Source organism: Citrus clementina, unplaced genomic scaffold, assembly GCF_000493195.1.
Source record: "Citrus clementina cultivar Clemenules unplaced genomic scaffold, Citrus_clementina_v1.0 scaffold_7, whole genome shotgun sequence".
Classification (NCBI taxonomy): domain Eukaryota; kingdom Viridiplantae; phylum Streptophyta; class Magnoliopsida; order Sapindales; family Rutaceae; genus Citrus; species Citrus x clementina.
The window spans coordinates 13,946,672-13,966,603 of record NW_006262075.1 but is presented as its reverse complement, the minus strand read 5'-3'; the positions used below and the strand labels follow the sequence as shown (position 1 = coordinate 13,966,603).

Below are 19,932 nucleotides of genomic sequence, written 5' to 3'. Positions count from 1 at the left end.
GTGGACGAGTTATAGTCTCGTGAGGGCTTCAGTGATGATACCCACAAACATCATTGCATTTTTTTTTATTTTAGCAGAAAAAGAACAAAGGAATTTAAAATAAAACTAGCCTCAAAGATTGCATAAATCATATAGCTCAAAGAAAATTTCAAATATTATCGAAGTTCTAACTTTAATTCAATAGTCAATCCCATCTCTCTTTTGATTCTCATAGTGTGTGTGTGAATCAATTCAATTAAAATTTATTCCCAAAATCTTCAATATCAATAGCCTTTGCCTTGAACAAAGAAAAGAGTAGGTCAAACTAATCTTATCATCTTGATCTCCAAAAAAAAAATTTTTTCTTCTTTTACAGGCATTTGTGTGCTTTTTTTTTCATTTTTTTTTTTTTAGTCAGGAGCTTTCACTCTACCCCTTAAGGTAGCCTTCTTCTCATGGTAGATTATCCTCTACATACTGGTGGTACATAGGCCCAAATTACTCAAGGATAGCTTCACTCTTAAGGGTTATAGGTAGCTATTTCTGACTATAGTGCCTGTGTATACTACACTGTATTGTGGAGATAAGAATCAAGACAAACAGTCATTTACTCAATCTAAAATTCTTAACTCAGACTGCGTCAATCTCAAATTCTAAGTCAAAATTATGAAAGAATTGATATTAGTGCTCATGGTTTAAAGAATCTCAATTAAGAGGAAATCAACACAAGAATCAAGTATAAACTAAGGTAATATTCAACCCTTTCTAAAAACCATATTCATTGTCAATCAAATTCTTATCACTGGCTAATATTCAAAACAATGTTTTTTTTTTTTTTTTGAATTTTTTTTTTATTAAAAAAAAAGAAAAAGACAAAGCAACAAAAACTAAGTTCGAAATCCACCCCCCCACACTTAATTCTTACATTGTCTTCAATGTAAGCCTAAGCTAACAAAAGACAGAATTAAACATGAGAAAATGAGATGAGACACACAAACAAAAACAAACAAAAGTCAACACAATGTAGGTAAAGTAAATGAGAATGAGAGGGAGAAAGATCAAATCTATTATGGCGTGCTCTCAAGATCTTTTCTCCAGCCATTGGGTTGCCTCCCAATAAGCGCTTGGTTTATTGTCCTCAGCCTGACCTGGTTCTCAAGTTTCACTCATCAACGTACGCAGGTTCATAAAGTGGAGCCTCATCTACATTGAGTGTTTGAAAATTTTCATAGTAAGGCTTCAACCTATGACAATTAACTTTGAACTCTTTACCTGTCTTTAAGCTCCTGATCTCAACTGCACCATGAGGAAAAACATTAATAACAACAAAAGGCCCAACCTATCGAGAACGTAACTTACCTGGAAACAACTTAAGGCGAGAATGGAATAGCAAAACTTTCTGTCCAACGTCAAAATTCTTTCTCAAGATCTGCTTGTCATGAAAAGCCTTAGTCTTTTCCTTATAGATTCGTGAACTCTCATAGGCATCATTTCGAATTTCCTCTAATTCTTGCAATTGGAGCTTTCTGTGTTGACCGGCGATGTCCAGTTCCATGTTACATTGTTTCACAGCCCACCATGCTTTATGTTCAAGTTCCACTGGAAGATGACAAGGCTTACCATATACCAACCTGTAGGGTGACATACCAATAAGAGTTTTGTATGCGGTCCTATATGCCCAAAGTGCATCATCAAGCCGTAAGCTCCAGTCCTTTCTATTCGGATTAACTGTCTTTTCAAGGATTGATTTCACTTCCCTATTAGACACCTCAACTTGCCCACTAGTTTGAGGATGGTAAGATGTAGATACCTTGTGAGTGATATTGTATTTTCGAAAGAGGGCTTCTATTGACCTGTTACAAAAGTGAGTGCCTCTGTCGCTGATAATTGCCTTTGGTGTTCCAAACCTTGTAAAGATGTTACTCTTTATAAAATCTACCACAACCTTAGAATCGTTAGTTCGGGTGACTTTTGCTTCCACCCATTTTGAAACATAATCAACCGTAAGAACAATATAGAGATTACCAAACGATGAAGGAAATGGTCCCATGAAGTCGATGCCCCAAACATCAAAAATCTCAACTATAAGAATGGGAGATTGTGGCATTTGATTTCTAGGTCCTAAATTACATGTTCTCTGACAGCGATCACAAGATTTGCAAAACAAATATGCGTCCTTAAATAGTGATGGCCAATAAAAACCGCTTGCAAGTACCTTAAGGGCTGTTCTCTTTGGTCCAAAATGTCCTCCACAAGCCAAAGTATGACAAAAGGTGAGAATAGAAGTAAATTCAGTTTCGGGTACGCACCTTCTAATAACTTGATCAGAACAATGCTTCCACAAGTATGGCTCATCCCACACATAGTACTTGGCATCACTCTTGATCTTGGCCTTTTGTGCACGGGTTATCTCTTTCGGTACTGTCCTGGTAACCAAGTAATTGACAATATCTGCATACCAAGGAGTAACTATACCTACATGTAATAACTGCTCATCTGGAAAGTTCTCATGCAATGGAAGTGCATCTTCGTTATAGGTAAGTCGACTCAAATGATCTGCCACCAAATTCTCAGAACCTCTCTTATCTAGAATCTCTATGTCAAATTCTTGCAATAGAAGTATCCATCGTATAAGGCGCGGTTTGGCATCTTTTTTGGCGAGCAAGTACCTAATAGCTGCATGGTCAGAGTAAACGATTACCTTAGATCCAATTAAATAAGAACGAAATTTCTTTAAGGCAAAGATAACTGCTAAAAGTTCTTTCTCTGTGGTGGAGTAGTTAAGTTGTGCATCATTCAATGTACGAGAGGCATAATAGATGACATGAGGAAGCTTGCCCACACGCTGGCCTAACACGGCTCCAACAGCATAGTCACTGGCATCGCACATAATCTCAAACGGTAAATCCCAGTTTGGTGGTTGAATCACAGGGGCCGATGTCAAAACTTCTTTTAACTTCTTAAAAGCTCTTTGGCACTCTTCATTGAAGTCAAACGTTGCATCCTTTTGAAGTAAGTTGCAGAGAGGTAAAGCTATCTTGGAGAAGTCCTTGATAAACCTGCGATAGAAACCTGCATGACCAAGAAAAGAACGAATCTCCCTCACACTAGTGGGAGGTGGTAAGGAGCGTATAAGATCTATCTTAGATTTATCAACTTCAATCCCCTTTTCAGAAATAACATGGCCTAGTACAATACCTTGATTAACCATAAAATGACATTTTTCCCAATTAAGCACAAGGTTAGTGTCAATGCATCGTTTAAGAACAAGTGTAAGGTTATCTAAACATTTATCGAAAGAATCACCATAAACTGTAAAATCATCCATAAATACCTCAATGATGTTCTCTACATAATCAGAAAAAATACTCATCATACACCTTTGGAAAGTGGCAGGAGCGTTACAGAGACCAAACGGCATGCGTCGGTAAGCAAATGTTCCGAAGGGGCATGTGAATGTTGTTTTCTCTTGATCTTCCGGAGCGATAACGATCTGATTATAACCTGAGTAACCATCAAGAAAACAATAATGAGAGTGACCACTTAACCTTTCAAGCATTTGATCAATGAATGGCAGAGGAAAATGATCCTTGCGAGTGGCTGCATTCAGTCTACGATAGTCAATGCAAACTCTCCACCCAGTTTGAACTCTAGTTGGCACAAGCTCGTTTTCTTCATTCTTGACCACTGTGATGCCTGATTTTTTTGGAACTACCTGCACAGGACTCACCCATTTACTATCAGAAATGGGATAAATAATCCCCACATTAAGGAGTTTCAGTATCTCCTTTTTTACGACTTCCATCGTTGGTGGATTAAGGCGGCGTTGTGCATCTCTCGTTGGTTTAGACCCTTCCTCTAGCAAAATGCGATGCATGCACATGGAAGGACTAATTCCCTTAATGTCGGCAATGGTCCAGCCAATCGCCGTCTTGTGATCCCGAAGCACCCTAATTAATTTTTCTTGTTGAACTGGGGTAAGGGTTTTAGCAATTATGACTGGAAGTGTTTCATTCTCACCCAAGTAAATATATTGCAGGTGTTCTGGGAGTGGTTTAAGTTCTAATGTAGGTGCCTGCACAATTGAAGGTAAAAGTTTCTCGTTTAATAAAGGCAATTCAAGGTAAGAAACATTATACCCATTGGTGCGTAATGTGAATGCTCCATCTAAGATCGCCATAGCTTCCTCTACCTCATCATCCAACTTTATCAAATTTGCATGTTCCTTAGAATCATTTTTCGTAAGATTCTTGCTTATGGCAATTTCAAAACTGTCATTACCGGATAATTCAAAGAAATCCTGCACTAAAGTATTAATATCATCCATGGCAAAAACAGAATGAACATCACTAGGATACCTCATTGCCTCAAAGATATTGAAGCGGATCACTTCACCATCGAATTCCATTGTAAGGGTTCCATCGTGAACATCAATCTTGGTTCGGGCTGTCTTAAGAAATGGCCGCCCCAACAGAATAGGAGTGGGATTGGGCGACAACTCATCCTCCATTTCAAGGATATAAAAATCAGCTGGAAAGACCAATTCATTGACCTGCACAAGAACATCTTCCATAACCCCCTTCGGGTAAGCATTAGATCTGTCAGCCAATTGAATAATTATACCAGTTTCTTCCATTGGACCTAAATTCAAGGAGTTATAAATCGAATATGGCATAACATTAATTGAGGCCCCTAAATCTAGCATACATCTTTCGAATCTAGTATTACCAATAGTGCAGGGGATAGTGAAAGTACCTGGATCCTTGCACTTAGGCGGAAGTTTTCGTTGAAGTACAGCAGAAACATTCTCTCCTACACTTACCTTTTCGTTACCGCTCAACTTTCGCTTGTTGCTGCATAATTCCTTCAAAAACTTTGCATAACGCGGCACTTGTTTAATAGCATCAAGTAGAGGAATATTTACCTCTACTTTACGAAAGGTCTCAAGGATCTCTTTTTCTTGCTCCTCTTTCTTGGATTGTTTAAATCTACTAGGAAATTGTGGAGGAATGGAGAGAGTCTTAATTCGAGGTGAGGGGATACTTACCTGGCCAGATGGATCGACTGGCAATGCCGAGTGGGAATCATCTTCCCTTGTTAAAGGAAGAGCCTCAGGTGAGGAATTGGTCACAGAGGGTGATAATGTTGTGGATACTTTTGATGGCTTAGCTAATAATGGTTCCAATTGCTTTCCGCTCCTAAGAGACATAGCACTGGCATTCTCCTTTGGATTAATTTCTGGTTGAGAAGGTAACTTTCCTGAAGTTCTACCCTCTATCCTACTCATAGATGTGGCCAGTTGGCCAATTTGATTCTCTAAATGTTGGAGCTGTGTCTGGGTAGTCTGTTGGAATTGCATAGAGTTAGTAGCGAGAGCTTTTACAAGATCTTCTAAAGATGTACCTTGATTTTGAGGAGGTGGGGGTGGTCGAACTTGGTAAGGTTGTTGCACCCGCTGTTGGGGGTAGTCCGGTGGTCGAGATGGTGCCACATTAGGAATGCCTTGTTGTTGGTTCCCATACCTAAAATTAGGGTGATCCTTCCACCCTTCATTATAAAAATCAGAGTAGGGATCATACCTTTGTCTTGGTTGGCCTAGGAACCCCTCAACTGTGTTGGCCTGCTCATGTGATCCCTCTTGGAGAGTAGGGCACATGTCAGTCGCATGTCCGACCATAGAACATACGCCACACGGTCTCATTTGTTGCCCTAGAGCTAATTGTTGCACCAAAGAAGTAAGATTTGAAACTTGTTTTTCTAAAGAAGTAGTACTTACCTCATTGACTCGTTTAGGTGGCGGCAGTAGATCGTTTCTAGTGTTGAACTATTGGGAATTAGCAGCCATGTTAGCAATGAGATTTCGGGCTGCTTCTGGTGTCTTATCCACGAGTGCTCCTCCACTAGCAGCATCAATCATACTCCTATCCATAGGCAGTAGACCCTCATAAAAGTATTGAATAAGAAGTTGATCACTTATCTGATGGTGGGGGCAACTAGCACATAGCTTTTTGAATCGTTCCCAATAGTCGTAGAGCGGTTCTCCATTATACTGTCGGATTCCACAAATTTCTTTTCGAATGCTGCCAGCTTTTGATGCTGGGAAATATTTCTCCAAAAATAGCTGACGCATCTCATTCCATGTAGTGACAGTACCGGAGGGAAGATAGTACAACCATTCCTTGGCTGAATCCGCCAAAGAAAATGGGAAGGCCATTAGCTTAACTTGCTCTTCAGAAACTCCGGCTGGTTTCATTGTGGAGCAGACCACATGGAACTCCTTCAAGTGCTTATTTGGATCCTCTCCTGCAAGACCATGAAAAGTAGGAAGAAGATGAATCATCCCAGATTTGAGTTCAAAGTTTACCTGAGGGTTTGGATTCTCAATGCATAAGGGTTGCTGGTCCAAGTTAGGAGCTGCCAACTCTTTAAGTGTTCGGTTGTTATTCTGAGCCATTGGTTGGGGTTCTGGGCTGCTTGGCTCTGTCTTCGGGAGCGGAATGTGGATGGCAAAATCAAGTTCTGAATATGATGAGGTTGCTCTAAGTTGTTCGAGTTTCAATCGAATGTCCTCTATGCTCATGAAAATCTAAATATAGAACAAAAAATAACTAATTAAAAATAAATAAATAAATAAAATGAGAAAAGAAATAAAAATAAATAAATAAATAAATAAATAAATAAATAAATAAAAATAATAAAATAAAACGAGTGATAATAAACAAACTAAACGCTAGTCCCCGGCAACGGCGCCAAAAATTTGGTAGTGTCGTTAAGGTGCACCAAATTTAAAACCTTACCACTAATATAAATAATTAGTACAGAGCGAGTAAGGATCGATCCCACAGAGACTATGCTAGTTATATTTATTATTAACTCCAAAGCAAGATTTAAAATAAAATAATAGTAATAATAATAATAATAGTAATAGTAATAATAATATAAATTAATCTAACTAAAGAAAATGCCAATTAAAAATAAAAGGGGGATTTATGAATTTTTAACTAAATAGTAAGAAATAAAGAAATTAAAATTACGAACAAGAATTTAATAAAAACTCTAATTAAAGGAGAAAGAAATAATAATGATGAAAACTTTGGTTAAAGGATCATTCGCCACCACCAAACATGCACATAATATATTAATTCTATCATCAATTTATATTGAAACTATCAACCGTAGACAACAATAAGCTCTGTTAATCTCAATCTTTCCTTAGTGTGTCGTTAGGCAAAATAAGCTCTTCACCTAATCTCTAACCATTAAATAATTTAAAACAAGCTCTTTAAATTTAAGATAATGGAAGCATTAAACAAAGAAAGATATTAGGTTGATCTAGGCAATAAACACACAAGCTCGGATTATTTAACCTAGGTTATGTTCTTCAATTGAAATCACTGATTCCAACCTGCTACTAATGATTAAAATATCAAGACAATTACGGATCAAGAATTTTAATCTAGCAATAAAATTTATTCAAGTCCTATCTAATTGGCCACTCAAACAAAACAAGAATAAACCATGAACATTAATTATAGAAGAACATAAACAATCTCAATTAAATAAATTGAATGATAGAATTTAAATTTAATTGCATAGCATGTTTAGGGTTTTGAATTCACCCTCAACCAAATAAAAATTTAGCCTAACATAATTAAATTGGGAATAGAAAAATTGATAAAACCAGTCATGGAGATTAATTCAAGCGGTTGCCTTTTTCTTCAATTGAATTCCGGCTGCTGATTTTTTTCTTCTCGCGGCTGCAATGTCAAATTCTCTTCCTCGAATTGCGTCTGCACTCCTTTTTGCTGCCTTGCTCTCCTCTCCTCTTGGCTGCCCGAATTCTTCCTATTTATAATGCTTTGGCTTTGTTTAAATCCTTGCCTGGAGAGAATTAAATTCCAAGCTCAAAACCGCCACCTCATGCTTCAATTAATAAGCCAATAATGATTTCCTAAAGCCAAAAGGCTTTATTCTCTTTCCTTTCACGTGGCCACTTTTGGTTTGCAATCTTTGTTTTCCAATTTTGCTTTCAAGTGATGGCTTGGCTTGTTAATTGGCTTGGCTTCCCTTTTTCTTCTTCCGGCTGCTAGTTCCTCAAAATCAAAAGCCAAAAGTTGGCTTTTATACTGCCCAAGATTGGCCGTATTTTAAAGCAATTAATTTGTTTCCTTTAATTGCCATGCACATGCCATTTCAATTCTTTATTTCCAATGCTTTGTCCACCACTTGTTTAGGCAATTCACGTGCATGAAATATGGCCATTTCCTTTTTCTTCTTTGTTCAATTTGCTTCCCATATTAACCAATGAGCAAGCCAAAGCCACTTTAATGCTTGCACATGTTATTACCCTTTAAGATTCTTGATTCCAATTAAATGAAGCCGCCAAATTGAATTAAATTCAATTCCCTCTTTAATCTCCACGTGATGGTCATAATCTTCTGAATATGCATGAATTAATTTTGTTGGCTTCGGTTTTCTTGGTTTCCAAAAATCACTAATTATTTTCTTTTTCTAATTCCTTCAAGCAGATCTCTTCTTAAATGCTCTGATTTAATTTCTCTTTAATTCCAAAATATACCTAAAATAACAAAATAAATAAAACTAAGATAAAAATTAACACAATAAAATATAAGTTACTAAATTAAAAATTAACTAAAATAACTAGAATATTTAAGACCAAAACAAGAAAAAGATAGAGAAATTAATAGCAAAATATATGAAAAATATGCACTTATCAGATCCCAAATTTTAACTTTTTTCAGAACTTAACAGAGCTCAGAGAATTGTACATTGATAATGTAGATTTTTCAGGCCTCAGGACTAAATGGTGCGAAACTCTGTCTTTTCTGCCTAATCTACAAGTTTTAGACTTGTCTAGGAGTCTTCTTTCAGGTCCTATAAATCATCACCTGGCAAATTTACGGTCACTCTCAGTTATTCGTTTGCGTGACAATCATGCTGTGTCATGTCAAGTGCCAGAGTTTGTGGCCAATTTGTTAAATTTGACCACCTTGGATCTCAGCCAGTGTGATTTGCACGGGAAGATTCCAAAAAAGGTATTGCAGGTACCTACACTTGAGACTCTTGACTTGTCATATAACCCATTGCTTTAGGGTTCTCTACCTCACTTTCCTAAGAATTCTTCTCTTCGGAACCTGAACCTGAAGAACACGAGCTTCTCGGGCACACTACCAGATTCCATTGGGAACCTTGAAAATTTGGCAAGTGTAGATGTCAGCAGTTGCAATTTCACTAGGCTAATTCCCACTTCAATGGCTAATCTCACCCAATTATTTCACTTGGACTTCTCATCTAACCATTTCTCAGGTCGCATCCCAACTCTTCGGCTTTACATGTCAAGAAATCTTAACTACCTAAACCTTTCGTCTAATGATTTGACTGGGGGGATCTCATCAATATTCTTTGAATTCAGAAACCTTGAGACCCTCGATCTTTCTTCCAACAAGTTTAGCAGATTGAGATTGGCTTTAAGCAAGCCGAGGGTCATTCCTAATCTGACGAACTTGGACCTTTCAAATAACCAAATATTTGGGGAGGTACCAAATTGGATTTGGGAAGTTAATAGTGGCCAATTTTACACCCTAAATCTTTCACACAATCTTCTAGAGAGCTTGCAAGAACCTTACTCTATTCCTGGAATCGGATTGCTTGACTTGCACTCCCACCAACATGTCACCAAATACTTCCTACGTGGATTACTCCAACAATAATTTTACTTCAATCCCAGCTGAAGATTGTGTGAAACTGCCTTCTTTTCTGCTGCAAACAATAGTCTCACTGGAATCATCCCAGAATCTGTGTGCAAGGCCAATTATTTTCAAGTTCTTGACTTATCAAACAACGACATGAGTGGCACAATTCCTACGTGTTTAATCACCAATAGTAGCAGGACCCTTAACGTTTTAAATTTAGCGAGAAACCACCTCAATGGCACTCTTTCTGATACAGTTCCAGGAAATTGTGGATTGCAAATTCTAGATATCAATGGAAATCAACTAGAAGGAATGTTTCCAAAATCTCTTGTCAATTGCAACATGTTGCAGGTTTTTAACATAGGGAATAACCAGATCAGTGATAAATTTCCATGTTGGTTAAAGAATGCCTCTGGTTTACAAGTTCTGGTTTTGAGATCCAACAAATTCTCAGGAAATATTAGTTGTCCGAGAAATAATGTCTCCTGGACCCAGCTTCAAATAGTCGACTTAGCTTCCAATAACTTCAGTGGAAGGCTATCACAAAAATGGTTACTTACCTTGGAGGATATGATGGATGCTAAACCCGAATCCGGATTTGAGCTCAAACACCTTCGATATGCCACCGGAAGCAGCCGATTCTATGAGGTTACATTATCACTTACAATCAAAGGTTTGGAGATCATGCTTCAGAAGATCCCAAATATATTCACCTCTATTGACTTGTCAAGCAACAATTTCGAAGAGCAAATACCAGAAGAAATGGGACGATTTGTATCACTCTATGCTCTGAACCTGTCGCATAATGCTCTCACAGGCTCAATCCCATCATCATTTGGGAACTTGAAACATATTGAGTCCTTGGACCTCTCAACGAACAACCTCAGTGGGAAAATTTCTGCACAGCTTGCAAGCCTAAATTTCCTATCGGTGCTAAATCTCTCATACAATAACTTAGTGGGAAAGATTCCGACAAGTACTCAACTTCAATCATTTTCACCGACTTCTTATGAAGTAAACAAAGGATTGTACGGACCTCCTTTGACGAATGAAAGCCAAGCACGTCCTCCTGAGTTACAACCTTCACCGCCACCAGCTTCAAGCGATGAAATTGATTGGTTCTTCATAGCCATGTCAATTGGATTTGCGGTAGGCTTTGGAGCAGTTATTTCACCTCTCTAATGTTTTCCGTGAAGGTAAACAAATGGTATAACGATCTTATCTACAAATTTATATACCGGCGATTCCGTGTGTGAAGTGATTTATATCTCTCCTTTTGAATAACCGTGTAAGCTAGCTTTTGCTTTTCTCTTATGTCATAGATATTTGAGATTTCTTTCCTTCTCTGTTTGATGAAGTTGACAATAATTTGAAATAAGGGCCTACTATAACTGTTACTGCGACAATTTTTATCTCAAAATTGGCTCCAAGTTAGATCTATATTGGAAGTTCACACACAATATGTCTTCGAGAGTCCATACTAAATTAATATGTGCAAGATTGTGTATGATTCCAACTCCAAGCTAGGTACATTGCGATTCATGATCATATTCCATTTGTCCACTTGGAAATTTTATAGAGTAGAAAGAAAATTTAGAAGATAACTTTCGAAGAAATGAGTGAGTTATGAGTCCATCTAAGCAATGAGCCCAAAAAGGCTTCGGGCCTTTGTGGCCTGGGTGAGTAGTTTGTTCAAAATATTAGTTTATGTTGTGTTTAATTGTCGGAATGGGAGTAGAAAGTATGAATTCTTCCCACTCCAGTGTTTTCTTACTTATTTAAAGAGGGGGAGTAGAAGTCCAACTTCGTTGATCCCACTTATTTTTGGAGTAAGGAGTGAGATTCTTACTTCTATAGGGGCCACTCCCACCTCTTTTTTTTAATCTTTTTTTATTAAATATAATAAAATATATATTTATTAAAAATAAAATAATGTTACATTATTTTAAAATAATAACATTATATTTATTTAAATAATATTATTCTATTTAGTTAAAAATAATAATTTATGTAATCTAAATTAAAATTACCTAAAATAATGCTACCCGCATTCTTGATTGGCCGCATGCCACACATGACCATTTGGTTAGGCGATTAGGGGAAGCCACCCGTGTTGCCCAAGCTTGGCATGGCCAAATTTTGGGCAACACGGGCAACCACTGACGTTCTTGATTGGTCGGCACACCAACTTTCTCTTTAGCCTCAAAATAATTTTAAGTTTAGATCAATAATTTCTTAGAGGCATTTAAACAGGCCCTTGGTATGCGATTTACTAGATATCTTAATCTTAAGAAAACTCTAATATTTTCATATCCAATGCATATCTAATGATTAACTATGATCAATAATCAATCAACCAACCAATTTAAACAAAATTTATTCTAAATTAATGAAAAAATTGAGAAAGTACCTAAGCCGCCGAAACCGAAAGTGAAGGAACTTGCTAGAATCAAACTATAACTCACACATTGCCATCGGAAGTGAAGCAAATCTCCGTTGAAAGTGAAGGAAATCGCCAGAATTCAAGAAACGCTAGAAGTGAAGAAACTCCTACATGTGTAGCTGGGGCGATGGGAGATGATTTTGGGCGATGTTGGGCGGAATTTTTTTTTTTTTTGGTTTAATTTTGAGAATTTACGGATATTTAGTTTAAGAACCTTATAAATGATTGCCATTGTAAGAAAACATGGAGTGTGGTTTTTTCTTATATTAAAAGTTTAGAAGGTGGTCAAATGGGTAAATTTCCCAATAATTTTCCAACGTGTCTATGAATCTTGTGTTGGATAAAACCTGTATTGTTAGCTCTATCCTTACGGCTTTTACAAGTCTGCGGGTTCCACAAGCAATATTAACCTTCAGTTTGACGCGAGATGAATTGCATTCAATCAATTTTTTTTTTTTATTACAAGCAATAAAATAACTATCAAAATTCAAATGTTAGCTCTATCCTTACAAGACTTTTCGAAGTCTACGGGTCCCGCAAGCATATCAAAGTTGAGTTTGATGCGAGAACGAATTGCATTCAATCAATTATTAGATTTTTTTTTTTAATGTACTAGAGGAATAGTGAAAGTCTAAATTAATTTTTTTTTATTATACTTATTTCAAGATTCAAACTCCCGTAATTAATTAAGTAAATCTGTGTAAAAACCACTTGATTAGACTCTTTGGGACTAATTGTTGGATATTATAACAAATAAAGACCCTAATTTTTATTAGTTCAATAGGGTCTGATACTAATTAAAATTAATATACTGGAGAAGGCAGAAAGAATCCTAGTTAATATAAGCAGCGATGCATGGAGCCATGATTTTGGTTCAACGGGATCCGAATCAAGAAACTACGAACTTGGAGAGGCCAAGATCAACAATTTGTAAAACGATGGATTGAGAGGATCAGAACATATATAGAGATTCCAAAGAAATGGACTAAATTTTAATTAATACGCTTATCTTCCTATGAATTATATAATTATAAGATTGTAATTATCACATGCTTACTAGGTCCCAACGATTCCATTAGTGCTTGTTTCTAACTCATTCCCTTCAAAATCCTATCCCTCATTTCAAAATTATTTTAATTAGTTTCCAAAGTCTACGCCTAAAAGCTAAAAACTTTTAGTTTGCTTTGAATAATCCTAAAAGTTTTTGCTTTAATTTTCTCTTACACTGACTTTGGTATAGCTTTCCAAATATAACTTATTTAAATAGATTTTTTATTAAAAAAGTTTTTATAAAAATAATTTTAGTTATTTGTTTGTCAATGGAAAGTTTTATTAAAAATTATAAAATTATTTAATAAGCACATTTTTTAAAATTATATTATGAAATAAATGAAATAAAATTAGCGAATAAATAAATGATATTTTAGGTGCTTTAATATTTTTTAAAAAATAACCTTTATTCCGAAAGGCCCAAAATTTGAGATTTTACTAGTAGAGAAAAAATAAGTTATTTAATTTTCAAAAGCTCTACTAAAAAAAAAATCCAAGCAATAAATCTTAAAAGAGTTTATATAATTAAATAAGTACTTATATCCATTAGATGAAGTATGCCAAACATACAAAATGTCTTATTTGTTTGAGATTTCTTTTCTTCTCTCTGTTTGACAAAGTTAATAAAATAATTAACAAGAATTTAAAATAAGGGCCTTTAACTTCTGTCATTGAGACAATATTCACCTCCAAACTGGCTCCACCATAGATATATATATATATATATATATATTGTATGGGCAATATTCATAGACGATCTCTAAGAGTTCATGCTAAATTTTAGTTGCAATAAGATATAGGCTATTTCCATCTTAAAAACTACTCTGAACACTCTGGTTTTAAGAAAATAATTTAATTACAAAATTAATTATCATATAAATTACTATTAAAAACAATTTATTTATGAGCCAATACAACTTAATTACTTTAAAACTCATATAATGCACTCATTATTTAACATATAATCTTTTATATCTAACATCTTAAAATATAATTCATTGAACATGCAGCAAATCAATTTTTAAATAATTTTGAAGACAAAATATTTGTAAGACTTACATCTTTCTAGACATAAAATAAACTGAAATTATTGCAAAGGTGTTCATATTTTTTGTCTTTAATTTAAAAATAAATAAATTAAAGCACTCTAAACCTAGTAACCCAGTCAGCATCTTCTTCTTCTTCTTTGTGTCAGATTACAATTTGGTTTTCAATTATTATTGGGGTAGTGAAAGTACATACTTCTTGATCTTAAAGAATTTATAGGTACAAAATTTGATATGGAATACATTCTTTAATTAACGAAAACTGATAAATAAAATTATCTTAAAACTTGACTAATTCCATTGTTGCTAGTTATGCTACATTTATTAAAACGATTTTCTTTGAGTGTGCTGAATATTTTTATTAGTGTTTTGAGTAAATTAATTTAAATGATTTAAGTAGGGATAATTTTGGCATTTTAAAGGGTCTACAAAGTAAAAATTAATTTTTAAAATTTAATATCTGTGTATAGAGTACTTTTTTTTTTTCAAAGAAGTTGTAACAAGATATTTGTTCGCAGTATACAATGAAAGACAATGCTAAAAGAAATGAGCCCAACCAAGTTTTAAGCGACTTACTTCTATAGTTTTATGCGCGGGTCTCCCACTAACTTTTTATTGTCGTAATTTTGGACCTATGGAAATGGAAGATTCCTGTATTTGATGCAGGCATTTAACCAAAAGATCCAATTTTCTTTTCTTATTTTTTTTCTCCCAAGTCTTGGCAACATTAATTGGTTTGAACTTTTGTAGTCTTCTAGCTCCCAGTTTATACGTTGGGGGTGTAACTTCTAGGGAACTTCGGCCATCTTTTTCCTATTAAATGAATTCATCGCAACTCCCAAGTTTCATCACTCCTCTACGAGTTTCATTTCAGCAATTATTAAAACAATGCGACCAATTTTACTCTTATCATGGCCTTTCTTGATACCCTTTTTAGCCAATTATTTTGGGATCCAAATGGTTTTGGTTTCTGGCCAATGTCAGAGCGATCAACAATCGTTGTTACTCCAAATGAAGAACAGTTTCATATTAAGCAATCACAGTGTCTATCCATCTACAAAACTGAGTCAGTGGAGTAGTCATCAAAGCTCTGATTGTTGTGATTGGAGCGGTGTAAGGTGCGATGAGGCTGGTCATGTTATTGGTCTCGACTTGAGCAGGGAACCAATCATTGGCGGACTTGAGAATGCAACAATAAGTGGAAATCTGAAGCACTTAAATTTACCTCTTTGCCTGCTGAGCACGGTTTGGGGTCCAAACAGAATTATGAAGATTCAAATCTCCCTCAAACATGTCAAAGTCGGTGGCCACAAGGCAAATTCAAGTTGGCTTTGACAAGCCGGCCAAAGAAAATGGTGCAGCCGGCCAAAGAAAATGGTGCCGTCCAAATGGAGAAAAAGAAGAAGTTGGCAACAACATTTGAAATATGTATATATTATTTTAATTACCATTTTTTGGCTATAAAAGGGAGAACTCCCTAATTCATTTATCATCCAATTTTGTAGAGAGAATTGAGAGTTGTGAGAAGTGATTCTTGCAAGAGCAAAGAATTTTGTGTGCTTAGTGATTTGAGAGTTTGGGTGTATTGGGGTTTTGGGTAGTGAGCTAAAATACTACAATACTTGTAACTCCTTTTCACTAGTATAATATTTCTTTCTGTCTTCGCCCGTGGACGTAGGCTAAAAGCCGAACCACGTAATTTCTGGTATTTTCTTTTGTGCTTGTTCTTTATTTTTCTATCAATTTTACTTTAGCTGCGTGTCTGCTTCACCCACCAATTTCCTAACAGTGGTATCAGAGCTATTGGTTGTATTTATTTTTGGAGTCGGGAACTATTCACGTATACCGCGTACGGCACTATTCACGTATACGGCGTACGGCACTACTCACGTATACGGTATACGACACTATTCACGTATACGGTACTATTCACGTATACGGCACTATTCACGTGAAACGGTGGAAGCGATCCAAGAATTTTGCGGTGCAAAGCAGGGAATAGTGGTGTGAGTAAAGCAACTGTGTGGTTCTGTACATGTCTAGGAAAGTTCTGTCACAAAGGCGATAAGAGCTTAAGGAGTCTGGGTTTTAAGTGGGACCATTGTGACCCCTCCAGTCTTTCCTGGGAACTTTCCTGGTGTGCATTCTCACACATACTCACAACTATTCAAGGTGGTACACTAACTTGTGTGCGGTATTTATCAACAAAATGGCGGCAAAGTATGAAATTGAGAAGTTTAACGGAAATAATTTTTCGTTGTGGAAAATGAAGATGAAAGCTGTATTGAGGAAAAATAATTGTTTGGCAGCAATTGGAGAAAGGCCCATGGAGATACCTGATGACAAGTGGAACGAGGTAGACAGCAACGCCATTTCTGATCTACACTTGGCACTTGCGGATGGAGTATTATCCAGTGTGGCAGAGAAAAATACGGCGAAGGAAATTTGGGATACTCTCACAAAATTGTACGAGGCCAAGTCACTACACAACAAAATCTTCTTGAAGAGGAAACTCTATACTCTTCGAATGGCGGAATCTACAATGGTGACCGACCACATCAACACCTTGAAGACTTTATTTTCACAACTTACAACGTTGGGTCATAATATAGAGGAAAATGAACGTGCAGAGCTTCTACTTCAAAGTCTACCAGATTCGTATGATCAACTCATCATCAACCTGACGAACAACAATCCAGCGAACAGTCTAGTTTTCGACGATGTTGCAGCCTCCGTACTAAATGAGGAGAGCAGGCGGAAAAATAAGGAAAATAGACAAGCAAGTTCGCAGCAAGCGGAGGCGCTATCGGTGACGAGAGGGAGATCAACGGAACGTGGCCCCAATGGGAGTCAAAATCATGGTAGATCAAAATCTAGAAGTAAGAAGAATGTTAAATGCTACAATTGTGGCAAGAAAGGGCACGTCAAAAAGGAGTGTTGGAGTAATCAGAAGAGAAGAGAGGGTAAAGAACCTGAGTCATCAAATGCTCAGGGGTGTGTAGCAAGTACCTCGGATGATGGCGAAATACTCTACAGCGAGGCAACAATTGTTTCAGAAGGCAGAAAACGACTTTCTGATGTCTGGCTTATAGACTCAGGAGCTACCTGGCACATGACCTCTAGGAGAGAATGGTTCCACACATATGAACCTATCTCAGGAGGATCTGTATATATGGGTAACGATCATGCCTTGGAGATCGCTGGTATTGGTACTATCAAAATAAAAATGTTTGATGGTACAATTCGCACAATTGGAGAGGTACGACATGTCAACGGCCTGAAGAAAAATCTATTGTCTTTGGGACAAATGGATAGTCATGGGTACAAAACTCATGTGGAGAATGGAATTATGAAGATCGTTAAAGGCGCGCTTGTATTGATGAAGGCAGAAAAGATCGGTGCTAATCTATTCATGCTTAAAGGAGAAACGCTACAGGAGGCTGATGCGTGTGTCGCATCAAATGGAGAAGAGTCAACGATGATATGGCATCTCAAACTTGGCCACATGTCGGAACAAGGTTTGAAGATTCTCTCTGAGCGAAAATTGCTTCCAGGGCTCAAATCGGTAAGTTTACCATTTTGCGAGCATTGTGTTACAAGTAAGCAGCATAGATTAAAATTCAGTAGATCTATTGTTAGAAGTAAATGCATTCTAGACTTGATTCATTCTGATGTTTGGGAATCACCGGATATATCCATGGGAGGTGCAAAGTACATGGTGACTTTCATTGATGATTATTCCAGAAGATGTTGGGTGTATCCAATTAAGAAAAAGTCAGATGTATTTCTAGTGTTTAAAGAATATAAAGCGCGGTTGGAACTTGAATCTGGTAAAAAGATCAAGTGCTTAAGGACGGATAATGGTGGAGAGTATACAGACGGTGAGTTTCTTGCTTTCTGTAAGCAAGAAGGTATTCAGAGGCAGTTCACGGTGGCATACACTCCTCAACAAAACGGAGTGGCGGAGCGGATGAACAGAACTCTTACAGAAAGAATAAGAGCTATGTTGAGGACTGCTGGTCTACCTAATTCATTCTGGGCAGAAGCAGCCAAAACTGCCTGTTATATAGTAAATCGATCGCCATCTACAGTTATTGGGCTGAAGACAGCGATGGAGATGTGGACTGGAAAGCCAGCTGATTATTCCTACCTACATGCATTTGGATGTCCTGTGTACGTGATGTACAATGCCCAAGAAAGAACAAAGCTGGATCCAAAATCTAGAAGATGTATCTTCTTGGGGTATGCTGATGGAGTAAAGGGGTATCGTCTGTGGGACCCCACTGCCCACAAGATCGTCATCAGCAGAGATGTTATCTTTGTAGAAGATCAACTGCAAAGTAGAGATGAGGATGATGGCACTACAAAAGAAAAGTCAGAGACTGTGCCAGTATATGTGGAAAATAATCTAGAAGATTCAGATTCTTCTGAAGCAGCACTAGAGCACGAGGAACAAGAACCAGTCGAGTCTGAGGCTCCAGAAGTTCGTCGGTCAACTCGTGAGAGACGACCGCCGACGTGGCACTCGGAGTATGTCACAGAGATCAACGTTGCATACTGTCTTCTAACAGAGGATGGAGAGCCTTCAACTTTCCATGAAGCTTTAAACAGCTCAGATGTTGCTTTGTGGATGACAGCAATGCATGAAGAAATTGAAGCTCTACACAAGAACAAGACATGGGAACTTGTACCACTACCACACGGAAGAAAAGCCATTGGAAACAAATGGGTATACAAGATCAAACGTGATGGCAATGACCAAGTGGAGCGGTATCGTGCGCGATTGGTGGTGAAAGGATATGCTCAGAAAGAAGGTATTGACTTCAACGAGATATTTTCGCCGGTGGTTCGACTCACAACAGTCAGAATAGTTTTGGCAATGTGTGCCACATTTGACCTACATCTAGAGCAGTTAGATGTGAAAACTGCATTTCTTCATGGAGAACTTGAAGAAGAAATATATATGCTCCAACCAGAAGGTTTTGCAGAAACAGGAAAGGAGAACTTGGTTTGCAGGTTGAACAAATCTCTATACGGTCTCAAACAGGCGCCGAGGTGTTGGTATAAGAGATTTGATTCCTTCATTATGAGCCTTGGATACAACAGACTCAGTTCAGACCATTGTGCATATTACAAGAGGTTTGAAGATAATGATTTCATCATTTTGCTGTTGTATGTGGATGACATGTTGGTAGCAGGTCCCAATAAAGATCGAATCCAAGAATTGAAGGCACAGTTGGCTAGGGAGTTTGAAATGAAGGACTTGGGACCAGCAAACAAGATTCTAGGGATGCAAATTCACCGAGACAGAAATAACATGAAGATTTGGCTTTCGCAGAAGAATTATTTGAAGAAAATCTTGCGGCGCTTCAACATGCAAGATTGTAAGTCAATTTCTACCTCACTTCCTGTTAATTTCAAATTATCCTCAAGTATGTGTCCTAGCAATGAAGCGGAGAGGAAGGAGATGTCTCGAGTACCGTATGCATCAGCAGTGGGAAGTTTGATGTTCGCTATGATATGTACTAGACCGGACATTGCACAAGCAGTGGGAGTAGTCAGTCGATACATGGCGAATCCTGGTGGAGAGCATTGGATAGCTGTGAAAAGGATTCTGAGATACATCAGAGGAACCTCAGATGTTGCATTATGTTATGGAGGATCAGAGTTTACTGTCAGGGGTTATGTGGATTCAGATTTT

The 19,932-nt window shown here is 37.1% G+C and overlaps 2 protein-coding genes across 2 annotated transcripts; one reads left to right on the top strand and one right to left on the bottom strand.

Annotated features, from left to right (window-relative positions):
• Nucleotides 1-1,141: 1,141 nt before the first annotated feature.
• Nucleotides 1,142-7,677, bottom strand: LOC112096958. The gene is given in 3 exon segments (XM_024181205.1): nt 1,142-1,275; nt 1,339-6,565; nt 7,661-7,677. Coding segments are annotated over 2 exon segments (5,355 nt in total). The 5' UTR covers nt 6,560-6,565; nt 7,661-7,677.
• A 2,168-nt stretch (nt 7,678-9,845) lies between these two features.
• On the top strand, nt 9,846-10,874 carry LOC18035709 (receptor-like protein 12). The gene has a single exon (XM_024181204.1). The coding sequence runs from the start codon at nt 9,846-9,848 to the stop codon at nt 10,872-10,874; it is 1,029 nt and encodes a 342-aa protein (XP_024036972.1).
• The last annotated feature ends 9,058 nt before the right edge of the window (nt 10,875-19,932 follow it).